Source organism: Miscanthus floridulus, chromosome 7 (assembly GCF_019320115.1).
Source record: "Miscanthus floridulus cultivar M001 chromosome 7, ASM1932011v1, whole genome shotgun sequence".
Classification (NCBI taxonomy): Eukaryota; Viridiplantae; Streptophyta; class Magnoliopsida; order Poales; family Poaceae; genus Miscanthus; species Miscanthus floridulus.
In genome coordinates this window covers 97,348,837-97,363,030 of record NC_089586.1, presented here as the reverse complement: position 1 = coordinate 97,363,030, position 14,194 = coordinate 97,348,837, and the positions used below count along the sequence as shown (strand labels likewise).

The following is a 14,194-nucleotide window of genomic DNA, read 5'->3' as shown; positions in this document are numbered from 1 at the left end:
CTTTCTTCTTCCGTTCTGAAGCTAGGGTTCTTGGAAAGTGCAGGTGCTGGGATCTCGGCGCATGCGGTTGCACGCGTACGAATCAAAGGCGGCGGGCTCATCGTGCGGCGAGCAAACGTGTTATATAGGCACCGTACAAATAATCCGACTCGTGCCCGTATACGCGGTTTTAGTTGGTCCGCTTCTGTTTTTTCCTCTCTTTTTTTCGATTCTGATTATGTTTCGATGAGATTGAAATAACAACGAGCCTTTTCAGATTAGAACAAAATTTTTTGGTTTTTTTTTCGGTGGATAGAAGAACAACCCTTGAGTTCTAAGGGCAGAACCTGTGTAGCTTTGCCACCCTACCTGCCGATGGCACAAGAGGCGGCATTTTGTTGGCATGGGACAATGAGATTTTTTTAATACAGGAGAGCTGCGTTTTACTGTGTTACATAGATAGGGCTGGACATCGAGCCAGCTCTGTTCGTTTTGGTTCGGCTCGTTATAGTTCAGCTCGTTATGGCTCAACTCGTTATGGCTCGTTATACAAACGAGCCAGAAGACTAGCTCGGCTCGGCTCGGCTCGTTAGTAAGCTTGAGCTAGCTCGTTTGGCTCGCGAGCCAAAGAAAAAAAACACATCACATGCATATTTAAAATGAAATAAACAAAATATATATGAATTTTACAATGGAAAGTATGCTATCATCGATGATCCATCATCACCCATGGATCGATTTCATTCAACCATACTGTATTTAAGAATGAACCGTGTGTTGGGCCATGGCCGTGAGTTCTATTAGTCTAGGATTTTAGTGTTTAATCGTGCCATAGATAGAGGGATATGTGGACGGATTAAAATTGATTGGTTAGAGTTTTAACGTATTGGGCTAGGCCGAGGGATATATGGGCGTAGTTGTTGTCACGTGAATTACCTTAGCTCATGAACAGCTCGCGAGCTGGCTCGTTAATTAACCGAGTTGGATCGAGCTGGCTCGTTAATTTAAAATTCAAACGAGCCGAGCCACCAACGAGAGTTACGAGTTTTTCATCCAGCCCTATATATAGAGAAGAAAAAGAACCCCATACAACTCCTTCCTTTCATATGGGGACTGATATGAGAGTCAAGGATCCAATCTAAAAAATTAAGCCTTAAAGAATTATACAAAAAAAAAAACACCAAAACTTGACCACACCTAAGGAATTAGGCGCCTTTCAAGGCCCAGACCTTGTAGTTTCTTAGCGCCTGCTAAACACTTGGGACCATGTTCATCCTTAAGCAAACTCAAGATTGAGTTGAAGGAGAAACACCCTCAAAACACACAGGCATTCCTACGTTTCCAGATCATCGAGACGATGATACAACCGATGTCGTCAGCCATAACTTCACAATCTCGGCTTCAGTTCTTGTTAAAGCATCTCAATTAAAATTGAGAGTTACAACCGTTTATGGCCCAAGAGATGACGCAAGAAAGGAGGATTTCTTGGCTGAGATATTGATGATCAAGCCAACAACTGCCACCCCTTTGGCTTATCGCTGGTGATTTCAACCTCATATACAAGGCCAGCGATAAAAATAACCTTAACCTCAATAGAAGGTTGATGAGAAAATTCAGAGCTGCATTGGATGAATGTGAACTCTTGGAGATCCCTTTACAAAATATAAAGTTCACCTGGTCGAGCAAACGAGAATGTCCGACCCTGGTGAAATTGGACAGGGTCTTTTGCAACGCCCAATGAGATGTCCTCTTCCCAAATTTTGCTTTGAACGCGCTATCAACAGGTGGTTCAGACCACTGCTCAATCCTCCTGCACCACCAGCAAAGCACTTTAAAGGGGGCTGCTTTCAGATTTGAGAACTTATGGACCAAAATCAACGGTTTCAGTGAAGTAGTCCAACGATCTTGGGAAAAGCCGCAGGTTGGCTCAGTGCACACTATCCTACGCAAAAAAACTCCTGGAAACGGCTAAAGAGCTGAGAGCCTAGAGCAAGCCTCTCTTCATCAACACCAGGATTCAGGTGCATATTTCCCAGGAAGTAATTTTGAGATTGGATGTCACACAGGAAGATAGGATCTTGTCCCCTGAGGAAAGCTAGAGTGTAGGGTTTAGCTGTCGTAGAGCGCTCGCGCTGCAGACAGGCCTCAAGAGTTAATTTGGCTAAAAGCCAGCGATGCTTGCACTCGCTTTTTCCACATGCGTATGAATAATAGGAAAAGAAGGAAATATATTCCATCACTTAAGCGACCGAATGGTGTGCTGACTTGGGACCAGCATGATGAAGAAGAGAAAATCCTTCAAAATACTTTGAGAGTGTGGTGGGCTCAAGGAACGATGTCAGATGTCCTTCAACTAGAATGTACTAAACTTGATGGGAATTCAGTTATTCAGGAACTGCCCGGAATGGAGCTTGAACGACCTTTCACGGAGCTTAAAGTGGAGTAGGCAGTAATGAGCATGCCTTTAGGGAAGGCCCTGGCCCTGATGGATACACAAGTAATTTTTATAAATGTTGTTGGAGCATGATTAAGATAGAAGTCATGAATGCCTTCATGGCATTCACATATTACAGTGTGGCGCCTCGGAACATCTCAATGGGGCTCATATTGTGCTTATCCCAAAAATTGAGGTGGCATCTAAACCAAAGGACTTCAGGCCAATTAGCCTAATACACTCATTCACCAAACTGCTCACCGAGGTCTGGGCACAAAGACTGTTGGTTTACTTGACTCCTTAATCAGCTTCACATAGCGCTTTCATTAGAAAAAGATGTATCCAAGATAATTTCTTATATGTCAGGAACTTGGCAAGATACTTTCATAGAACTAAAACCCCTTCATGCATGATCAAGCTTGACACCTCAAAAGCTTTCGATATAGTGTCTTGGGTGTATCTACTGGAAGTGCTACAACAACGGGGTTTCCCTACTAAGTGGATTGACTGGCTAGCAGTATTACTGAGAACCTCTTCCTCTTCGGTTCTCCGCAATGGATGCCCTGGACCAAGAATCAAACATCAACGTGGGCTGCGAGAGGGGGACCGGCTCTCACCATACCTCTTCATCTTGGCAATCGACCCGCTAAACTGCCTATTTTGACATGGAAAATGAAGATGGAACTCTGGGCCCTTTAAAGAGAAGGCATGCCAAACTCAACTTTCACTTTATGTTGACGATGCAGTAAATTTTTGCAACCCGAACAGAACTGACATCACAGCCATCCTGGACATTATGAAGGCCTTTGGACACGCAACAGGCTTGAAAATTAACATGAATGGTAGTGCCGATTCGTTGTGCTGGAATTGATATGGAGGAGGTTCTTCATGATTTCCCAGGGCACAGAGTTGCCTTCGCAGTGCAATACCTGGGCGGCTGGGCCTACCGCTAACACTAGGGAGGTTACGACTTGTGTATTTACAATATATTCAGGATAGAGCAAAGAGCAAACTAGAATGTTGGCAGGGCAGACTGTTGTCCAGCGCGGCAGCGCAGGAAGGCAGGAGCTAGTACGCACTGTCCTTAATGCCTAGCCGTTACTTGTTAACTGCGATTAAGCTTCCAAAGAAATTCCTGATAGACAAGATGAGACAAAAATAAAAGATTCTTATGGGCAGGGGACAATGAACTTTCTAGAGGGAAATGCATGGTAGCATGGCCCAAAGTTTGCATGCCAATGCCTTTGGGAGGCTTGGGAGTTGTTAATTTGGATTTTTTTTCCAAGGGCACTAATAATAAGATGGATCTTGTTCAGTTGGTCTGATGAGGACAAACCATGGAAGGGAATGCAGCTACCAGTTGATGATTGCGACAAAGCTCTTTACAACGCGGCAACAAATGTCCAGTTGGGCAATGGAGGAATGCTTCGTTCCAGTCCTCACGTTGGTCACAAGGGGAGGCATCGGCAACCATGTTTCTCTTTACAGACATAGCAAGAGAAAAACTAGGACAGTGGTCGAGGCCTTGCAAAATGAGAGATGGATCACACTATCACAGACATTGAGTACAACAACATGGCCCAAGAACTCATCTCTGGGTGTTATGGGAGCAGCTACCGGAGGTTGAGTTAAATCAATCTGAGTTGGCAGTGGACAAGGAGACCTGGATATACACTGCAAGCGGGCAGCAGTACACAGCAAGATCGGCCTACAAATTACAATTTGAAGGAACAACAACTAGTGTGGTAGCTACAAGGATTTGGAATACAAAAGCCCCACCTAAATGTAAATTTTTCGCCTGGATGATGACCCAAGATAGAATTTGGACTGATGCGCGTCTGCAGGTCAGAGGGTGGACGAACAACTACTTTTGCCAACTCTGCCTGAGCCTACATCTGCAAGACTAGGAGCAAACTCGATTGTGCTCTTGATCGTCTGGAAGATTTGGAGGGAGAGGAATAACAGAGTATTTGGTAGGGGACACAGGACAGTATGGGAGACATTTAGGGCCTCTTTGGCACGGCTTATGCCGGCTTCGGCTTCATCTATTTTGCGCAAATCGAGGCACTGTAGTGTGAAGCCGTTTTATAAGCCGGGGTTAAAATGAACTAGAAGCCGGAAAAAGCCAATTTTTCCGGCTTCACCGGTGAAGCCGTTTTGGATGAGCCATGCCAAAGGGGGCCTTAATACCATCAGCGATGAAGCACAGTACTACTAGGACATAAGTAGAACAGTCAATGGATATTCGCCTTTATTTTAGCGATGTTGAAAAGTTATTTTAACTATTATTGAAAAGTTAGTATTTTATAGGAGTTTTTTTTACTGTCCAAAATTTAACTTTAATCATCAATATATAAGTTCTTTAATGGCAATAATAAGCCTGTAATAATTAGAAATGTGTTAAATACTAACCTTATGAAAAGTAGTAATACATAACTCATACATTGTTGAACTAGCCGAAAGTCAAACCACAAACTTAACCCATCAAAACATCCTCACCTACATTCTCTCTATATATAGTTCCACATGTTCCGAAAACCCAAGATAAGACTGATGTCTAGTGGATCATTTTTTGCACAATATAAACTCAAAATTTACAATGAGAAGAGCATAAATTCTTCACATTTTCTATTCTACAAGTGCTTGAAATTGGAGCTCTTCTTCGGCAGGGGCATCGGTCCGAGATTGAAAACTCTTGCAGTTTTAGAAAAAAGGGCTTGGAGGAGACCAACTGGCTAGGCAGAGCAGGTGGGCACGGGAATGGAGCCATCGTATGCTGCGAGCGGGGGTGGATGGTGGTTGGACCAGGGATGGAAGGGATGACTTTAGGGGAGTGGACGAAGATCAAATGCGGCATCTGAGAGGTCGCCGAGGATGGGGCAGGTCGCCGGAAGATCGGGGCAAGTGTAAGAAAAAGACGAAGGTTGAAGATGACTCTATTGCCGTACGATGAGGATCCAACCGTCTTTTCGCTTGAAAATATATAAAAAATGGACTCTAATGTACAACTTTCCTTCAATTCTTATACAACAAACTAGAAAAACTCAAACTTCCACAAGAACTCACCCTTCATCGTCCCATTGCTACTCCCTCCGTTTTTTTAGTGTCGTATTTGGTTTCGGAAGGGCTAGCCTCGGACATCTGGCCGCAGGAGGCGTCCGGATGATGCTTCCGTTCGAGCGCATCGACCGTGCCCCGTCTCATCCCCACATAATAGAGGTGGGCCCCTGTCCCTGTAACAAAAGCGTGCTCGTAACCACGCAGCGCCGTAACAAAATAGGAGCGTGCCTGCCGCGCCTGCCTCACCCCGCCTGCGGATGTGTGCCGCGGATCGGAGGCATCTACTGGCCTCAGGCACCCGCACGGCAACCTACGGTGGTGCCCTAACAGCAGCAGCAGATGGCTGCGGCAGTTGGATCACATTGCAACATGTGCAACACCCGATCTATTTTTGAAACATCCAGATGCAACACTTGCAACATACGTCTGAAGACAGATGAAATAATTGATACATACATCTAAAACACTTACGAAACCACTTGAAATCTATCGCAAACCATACGCAACATCTGGATAAAACACTTGCAACATACATGTGAAGCATATACAACATCAAGATTAAAACACTTACAACATACGTCTAAAAAAATAAATGAACACAATGGGAAGAAAAGCTTACAACATACGTGTACATACATTTCAACATATGCAACATCCATATAAAACACTTGTAACATACCTCTGAAATAACTGAAACACTTGAAACAGACGCTTGCAACATGTGCCTTCAAGCGCAACATCTACTTGCTGCTTAGATAAAATGGAGGCTCATCGACGCGGAGTGGTGAGGGAGAGATGCCAACGGGCAGGCAGCTGCGCAGCCCTAGCGAGTGGCTATGTGGCTCCTGTGATAGGGTGGGCGGGTGCGGTCCCCTGTGACGAGGCGGCCCTACGGTGGAGGCGGCGAGCGCATGCGCTGCCTGGCGGCGAAGGACCCTGCGCTGGAGAAGGTGGGCAGGAGGAGGGCGGCACGGTGGAGTTGGACGAAGAGGTCAGATAACACTGTGGATAAGACATTCTCAACGAGCGAACATGAGTGGTTCAACGGGTGCGTCCAGACGGACCGACGCACCTATTATAATCATTACTCTCTCTGTCATAAAATAGAAGCTATTCTCGTTTCCCGAAAAATTAACTTTTTTTTTTAACTTTGATCATTTATATATAAAAAATATTAATATTTATAATATATAATTAGTATCATCAGATATATATACATCGTTGAATTTTTTTTTAAACTTTTTTAACTGCACTCTGCATGGCTGCATGCAGATTTAATGTGCGTGGAAGAATCGAGGCGGCTTTTAACTGCAAGACTCTTCGAAAGAAGCGATTAAATCGAATACCACATCTAATACCGACGATTTCCAGCTTCAGAATATGATGAGTGAGATCAATTTGACAGAAGGAAGAGATGGGGTCGTCTGAGCCTTGGAAAAATCTGAAAAATATTCAACGAAATCTCTGTACAAACTGATGACCTTTGGAGGTGTTAGAGATGTTCACATGATGAGGATATGGAATTGCAACATTCCTCTAAAAGTGAAAAATTTTCTCTGGATGGCAGCTCAGGACAGAATCCAATCAAGTGTTCAATTAAAGAAGAAATGTGCTGTGTGTGACCAATTGGAAACCACATATCACATTCTCTTCCAATGCCCCATTGCTGTTTATCTATGGTCCTTTCTCAGAGATTCATTTGGATGGTTGAAATCACCTACCAGCTGTGTAGAGTTCTTCTCGGAGGTGTTAGAAGCTGTTAGAGGAAAAAAAAAACAAAAAGTAACTTTGTTCATTTGTGCAGGTGCCATGTGGACGATCTGGAAAACCCGAAATGATGTGGTGTTTAACAAGAAGCTCTTATCCTCACCGTAAACCATAGTCTTCAAGACATTGATGCTGATCAAGTCATGGAGCCTGTTGGTGAAGCCGAAATTAAAGCCGGTGGCCAACGAAATGATTTCCCTCCTTTCGACAAATGCATATTAGACTTTGTCTCTTTTGTTTTGAGCTGGAGGCGCCCTTTGTGTTCTTGCTTTTGTAACTCTGTCTTTGCCTTCGCTTAGCGAGGTGTTAGAAAGTTAGAGGTAATCGTAGAGCTTTTCTGAGCTACTGCTTTTGGTGATGTTGAAGCTTTAGAGTTCGGTTAAGTCATGTTGGGAGTCGAGTTAAACTCTGTGCTCAAATTGTAAGTTGGTATCACCAGCCTCGGATCTTGACCTTTCGTTAAGCTTTATATAAAGCTCGGTGAATGCCTTCGAAAATACCGACGATTTCCCAGAACCAAATGCGACACCTAAAAAACTGAGGGAGTAATCGTTAATATAAAAGCCAAGTTATTATGTTTTTTCTATAAACTTCGTTTGCGCTTTAAAACCACAATGGAGAATCAAAACAAAAAAATATGTTCCTCCTACAAATTCTGAATCGGAATCGAAAAAACGGGAAAAAGAAGCGGACTAACTATAGGAGCACGAGTCGGAATATTTGTAGGGTGCCCATATAACTACACGTTTGCCCACCGCACGATGAGCCCCGTCTTTGATTCGAGACGCATGCGCCGAGGCCCCTGCTTTCCAAGAACTCTAGGTTTTAGAGAGCAGAGAAAGTCCAATGGAGAAGCACATGGCGCAAACTCTGATCGAGATCGACAGCCGGATCCCTGACGCCCTCCGCGTCGCCTTCGGCATATGCCGCCCCTCGTGTCCGGCGATTTTGCGCGGCCAACAGGACGAGGCAGCCAACTTCGCCGCCGTCCTGCTCGCGCCGCGCGACGACGGCGGCGCCAGCGACCCCATGGACTGCGACGAGGCGGAGCCGGAGGGAGACCTGGGGATGATGTTCGCGTCGTCCTACATAAAGGATCACGACGAGGACGCTCACTTCGGGCACGCCGAGGCCGGCGTCGTTGGCGTGGCCGACGGCGTTGGCGGGTACCGCAAGAAGGGCGTCGACGCGTCGGCGTTCTCCCGCGCAATCATGCACAACGCCTACGCGGAGGTGGCGACCGCCGTGCCCGGCACGCGCATCTGCCCCCGCGCGCTGCTGGAGCGAGCGCACCAGATGACGGCCGCGAAGCACACGCCCGCCGCGTCCACGGCGGCCATCGTCTCCCTCGCCGGCCGGACCCTCAAGTGGGCGTACGTCGGCGACAGCGGGTTCGTGGTGATCCGCGACGGCAGGATCCTGCTTCGGTCGCGGCCGCAGCAGCACTACTTCAACTGCCCCTACCAGCTCAGCTCAAATCAGGACTGCAACAGGCTCGCCGACGCGGACGTCGGCGAGGTCGCGGCGAAGGAAGGCGACATTGTGATTCTGGGCACGGACGGGTTGTTTGACAACGTGTTTGACGACGAAATCGAGCGCATCGTGCGGATGGGCACGGCGTTGGGGTTCGCGCCCGAGAACATGGCGGAGGTCATGGCGGGCTTCGCTTGCGAGGCTGCGAGCTGCGACGACAGAGACACGCCGTACAGCTCCTTGGCCTGCCGGACACAGCCAGGGAATGCTTACTTCACGGGCGGGAAGCCGGATGACATCACTGTAGTCGTCGTCTACATTGTATCATGCCCTGTCCGATCTCAAATATAGTCCATTATTGTGATTTTTTTTTAGGAAATTGGAGCTTCATATATTCGGCCCGTTCTGCAGCACTACTACAGCAACGAATAATATTTTCCTCTTACACATTTCATCATAAGCGTCAACATAAACCAAAATTTCAACGAAATGAACAGGGCCATTAATTATGATCAAATTACAATCAGCGGATACGATGTCCCTCAGTCCTGGTGGGGTTATAAGATACTCCACCACCCGGTTATGTTGGGACACCATACGACCACACTCATGAGCTATTTTATTACAATTGCGACTAATGAAACTCAAATGAAAATCTTCAAAGCTCCGGCTCAGATCCTCCAACTGTTGTAGAAGCGGGGCAATCTCTGAATTTTGGCTTGTGCGGTTCATCCACAGACTTACTAAGACCTGTCAGTCAGTCTCCAAATGCAGCTTCCGCACGCCCCGGTTCTGTGCAAACACCATGCCGCCATCACGGCAGGCTATGGCTTCTGCAGCTAAGGGGTTCAGGCAGCAGTCATACTAGATGGCCTTCCCTCCACAAGCTCTGCCTTCCTAATCATGGAGAACCAGACCTGACGCAGCAGCTCAGGTCTCAGCATGGAATGAGGCGTCAACATTGCCTTTAACCCATCCCGGCTCCGGCCTTTGCCAAGTCTGACGGTTGCTCACTAAACTTGCAGATGGTTTGGTCGGGTGCATTTCCTGCCAAAGATCAAAGGCGGTGTCAATTGCCCATTGAGCTGCTATCTTCATCGGCACCACTCCTTCACCAATGGCGTCTCTTATTTCTTGTCATCCACAGCGACCACGAACCGCACAAAATCACAGCTGCATTCTTCGGCGATATAACATCTGGGTTAATCAGGTCACACCGGTCAGCAGCTTCACTTCTTCCCAAAAATATTTAGCCACCGTGCAGTCCAGCAGGGCGTGCTTGATTGACTCCACATCCGCGCCACACACTTCACAGTGTGCTGTTGGTTGAACATGTCGTCGGTACGTGCAAGACCCCCCTAGTCGGCAGGAAGCCAATCAGCACCATCCAACAGAACACCTGGACCGTAGGTGGGGTTGGAGTTGTTCCAAATTCACTCCAGGATATAGGCCAGGCTTCTGACGGAGCGAAGCGGAGGCCCGTCGCCGGAGGCTTATCCTGGCAAAGAACATTGGAGGGCAGTTCAATGGATTTTCAGGTACCTCAGAGGCACAACAGATTCCTGTTTAAAGTTTGGAAGAACTGATAAGGGTCTTATTGGCTATGTGGATTCTGATTATGCTGCTGATCTGGACAGACGAAGATCACTTACAGGTTATGTGTTTACTGTTGGCAGTTGTGCTGTGAGTTGGAGGGCTACTTTACAGTTAGTTGTTGCTTTGTCTACTACTGAAGCAGAATATATGGCTATTTGTGAAGCGTGCAAAGAATTAATTTGGCTGAAAGGTTTGTACGCTGAGCTTTGTAGAGTTGAATCTTGCATAAGTTTGCACTGTGACAGTCAAAGTGCAATTTACCTCACTAAAGATCAGATGTTCCATGAGAGAACTAAACACATAGATATCAAGTATCATTTTGTGCGTGATGTGATTGAAGAAGGTAAGCTGAAGGTATGCAAGATTAGTACTCATGATAATCCTGCTGATATGATGACAAAACCTGTTCCTGTTGCTAAGTTTGAGCTGTGCTCAAGTTTAGTTGGTTTAATTGGATAGTCCAAGAGACTATTGTGTGGCACCAGTGGTTTTCTATCTTTGTTATGTTCAGGATGAAGGGTTGATTTATGATACAAGATGAATTTGTCTTAAGGTGGAGTTTGTTGGAGTTGTTCCAAATTCACTCCAGGATATAGGCCAAGCTTCTGACGGAGCGAAGCGGAGGCCCGTCGTCGGAGGCTTGGGCCGGAGCGTAGCGGAGTCTGAAGCCGGCCCATCGGGTCTCGCCCCTGTGTTCGGGGGGTGCGGGGGGCGGAGCCCCCGCGGTACGGTACGGTATATACACCCTTGCTAGGGTTTCGTGGAGACTTGATTCTCTTGTAAGCTGCCATAGGCGTGTAACCCAAAACTCTTGAGATAGTGAGATTGTTGCTGGCTGGTGCCCGTGGTTTTTCCCCTTCACATCGGAGGGGTTTTCCACGTTAAATCGTGTGTCTCCTCTGTGGCTTGATTCTTTACTTTATATTCTTATACGTCGTTCATAACAGGTGGCACACACATCTTCCAGCATCTCGCCCAGGATGGATCACCTGAAGATGAAGCTTGGTTTTCCACCATCCCAGTATATTGATCATCATACAGGAGCCTGTACGCCGACCGGACCGAGTGGAGTCCATGTCTCTCCAGCTCCCGGGCCCAAGTATCATCCCTTATTGTGGTTTTGTGCACGATCTTTTACAACTCTTCAGTCCCAGTTCATGGAGGCGATCTGCTGTCAGCCATAGTCGATGATGATGAGCCGTGGCGTCAGGCCACCCATCGATAGGCTTTAAGTTTAGAGGAGGATTACTCTACTACGAACATTGAAACCGACAATTCATCAAAAAATAAAATGGAAGACACACACAAGAACAGAGCATGAAGGGAATCTGCAACGGATGGAAGAGAGGGAGAGGATACCTTTGGAGACCTTGTTTGACACTGCCCGAGCTGAACTAGTCGAGGAACAACGACAGCTTGTGGAACATCTGTAGGTGCTTCTCCACCGGCTTAAGGGCGGGCGTGATGGTGTCGAAGGGCTTGTCGGCTGTCGCGGTTGTGGAGGTACATCGTGTGCATGCCCTGCTCCATCTGCACCGCCTTGTCTCCTACGAGGAATCTCGTAAGATATTTGTTTGGTTCTAACAAAAGACAATTTCTTAAAGCGAAATTAGAGGGGTGAAGAGAAATATTGTTTTTTAACGGCAATGAAACCATCCAACATTTATTTTTTGAGTGTCATATAGCAAGTTTTGTTTGGAGGATTGTTCACATAACATTTGGCTTATCACCTTCAATGAATATGACATTTTTTTTTTGCCATACATGGTTAGAGCATCTCCACCAAATTGAGAAAATATGGTCGCCTTCCCCTGTAACCAGTGAGGGGATTGAAAACCAAAAAACAAGTTTTAATGGATCCTTTCCAAATCTCTTTACCTAATTTTTGTCTCAATTAAGATAAGAAAAATCATCCCTCAAAGAAAAGGGAGAGCAACTCATCCCATTTCCCTCACCGCGCCGCGCATTGGACGAAGCAGCCGCTCCTCGTCCGTACAATAGTTTCAGAAAACTCAATCAAATTAAAATAGCTTGACTTAGAATAGAACTGAAGCATTAATTTTTTTATTTTGGAACGGAGTAATTTTTAATACTAACTGATCGGGCCGACCGGCGGAGCCGTTAGGTGCGTATCTGACAGTGAGCCATGTCATATTGTGGGCAGCTGCTCTGTGCTCATAAGTTCACTCTTTATACTGAACGGTGCCTGCACGCCTTATTGAGGAGAGAATGAGAATGAGTCAATGAAAAACGTCTTGTCAGATTAGCGGTGCCTGCACGCCTTATTACAACTGATCGGCAACTGGAAAAGCTAAAAAGATGTCATGTTGAGTTTTTTTTTTTTTTTTTTTTTACTGATGATAGTCCTGCATCCGACACATCAACAGTTCGCTTAAACTTATCAGTCCGACTTATTAGCCATGGTACAATGTTTTTCTCTAACAACAAAACAGCATCAACTGACTTATCGGTTGGAAACAGCTCGGCGGTTTTACGCTCTCTGGATAGCTAATTTTTTCTTCGTATCTTCCGTTCGCCGCCCCGCTGCGGCACGGTAGACGAGACCCTACCGTAACCACGGCGACCTCCTCCTTTCCCTCCCCCACAGCCGTCATGGCCATGGCCGCCCCCGCCCTAACCTGGTTCGGCCGCCTCCACCTCGCCGTCGTCTCTTCCGCCCCCACCGCTTGGCCTGCCTGCCTCCCCAAAAATCTTTTCTACGTCCAGCGAAGATGGAGAAGAATGGGAGAGGAGGCGGAGACGGAGAAGAAGAAGAATCGAGTCGAGTGTTCCAACGCTCGAGTGTTGAATAGTATTTCTCGAAATATGTAATCGGGATTGTTGGAAAAGGGTAGAAATAGACTACATAGCAATCAACCACACTAGCGAACTGGTTTTATTTATTTATTGAATAATACACAACAACTCAACAAGATGCAAGCGAGCAGGGTAAGCTCAAATAAGGGAAACATGCATACATAGGCTGCTTCATCTCCTTATTCATCATGAACCAGGCAGTTCTTATTGTATATATGATCGCAGTCGCAGCCAATCCGGACCTGATCGAGAGACTCTTCAGAAGCTCAAGTGATGGTTTTGGCGGCCTTGTATTTGTTGAGGCAGGGCATGGTGGTGAGCCCCTTGGTCATTATAGATGGCCATTGGGCCGTGCCGGCCCGGCACGGCGTCGTGCCTCACCGGGCCACCGTGCCGGCCGTGCCGTGCCTATGGTGTGCTCGTGCCTGGACTCCGGCCCAAGGCACGGCCCGTGGGCCGTTTGGCCGTGCCGTGCCACCCGTTGGGCACGACCATTTTCACCGGGCCATGCCGGCCCATAGCCCGGCTGCAAAAGACACCAGATTCAAAAACCACCAGACGAAATTCAACACCAGATTCAAAACCACCAGACAAAAGACAATATTATATCATTATATGAATATGAGCTATTTTGTGCAATACTGCCTCATTAAAAACCTTTCTAGGTAAAACTCACCCTTGTGAGAAACTCTAGAAAGGAAAAAAGAGTACAACCAGCTCTAAAGTATCAAAGTCTTAGTTTTTCTATCCTAATACAATAGCCAACATCAGTGGCAACTGGCAAAGTCATTGTGACAATGTGACTTAGTGAGTTCACAGCAGCAAAAGTTCTATCCTATTACAATAGCCAACTGCCAACATGGCAACATCAGTGGCAACATTTATAGTGACTCACTATCTCACTCTGTCACACCAAATGTACCTGCAAAAACGTACAGAAGCAAGCAATGTTAGTGAACTTGAATGTAAAGAAGCAATATGGAAGTTTCAGTTGAGTGAGTGACTACCTCTCCTCTTCTCTTCTTCTTCTTCTTCTATCCACCAGCACCACCACCAGTACCGTCGCTG

At 46.5% G+C, this 14,194-nt stretch overlaps 1 protein-coding gene across 1 annotated transcript; it reads left to right on the top strand.

Moving 5' to 3' along the window:
* The first annotated feature begins 8,086 nt into the window (after positions 1 to 8,086).
* On the top strand, positions 8,087 to 9,064 carry LOC136465917 (putative protein phosphatase 2C 24). The gene has a single exon (XM_066464468.1). It carries the CDS (start codon positions 8,087 to 8,089, stop codon positions 9,062 to 9,064), a length of 978 nt encoding a protein of 325 aa, XP_066320565.1.
* Positions 9,065 to 14,194: the final 5,130 nt, after the last annotated feature.

Bases quoted from the DNA above. Each gene is read 5' to 3' on its own strand.
- LOC136465917 (XM_066464468.1), top strand. From the start codon at position 8,087: ATGGAGAAGCACATGGCGCAAACTCTGATCGAGATCGACAGCCGGATC.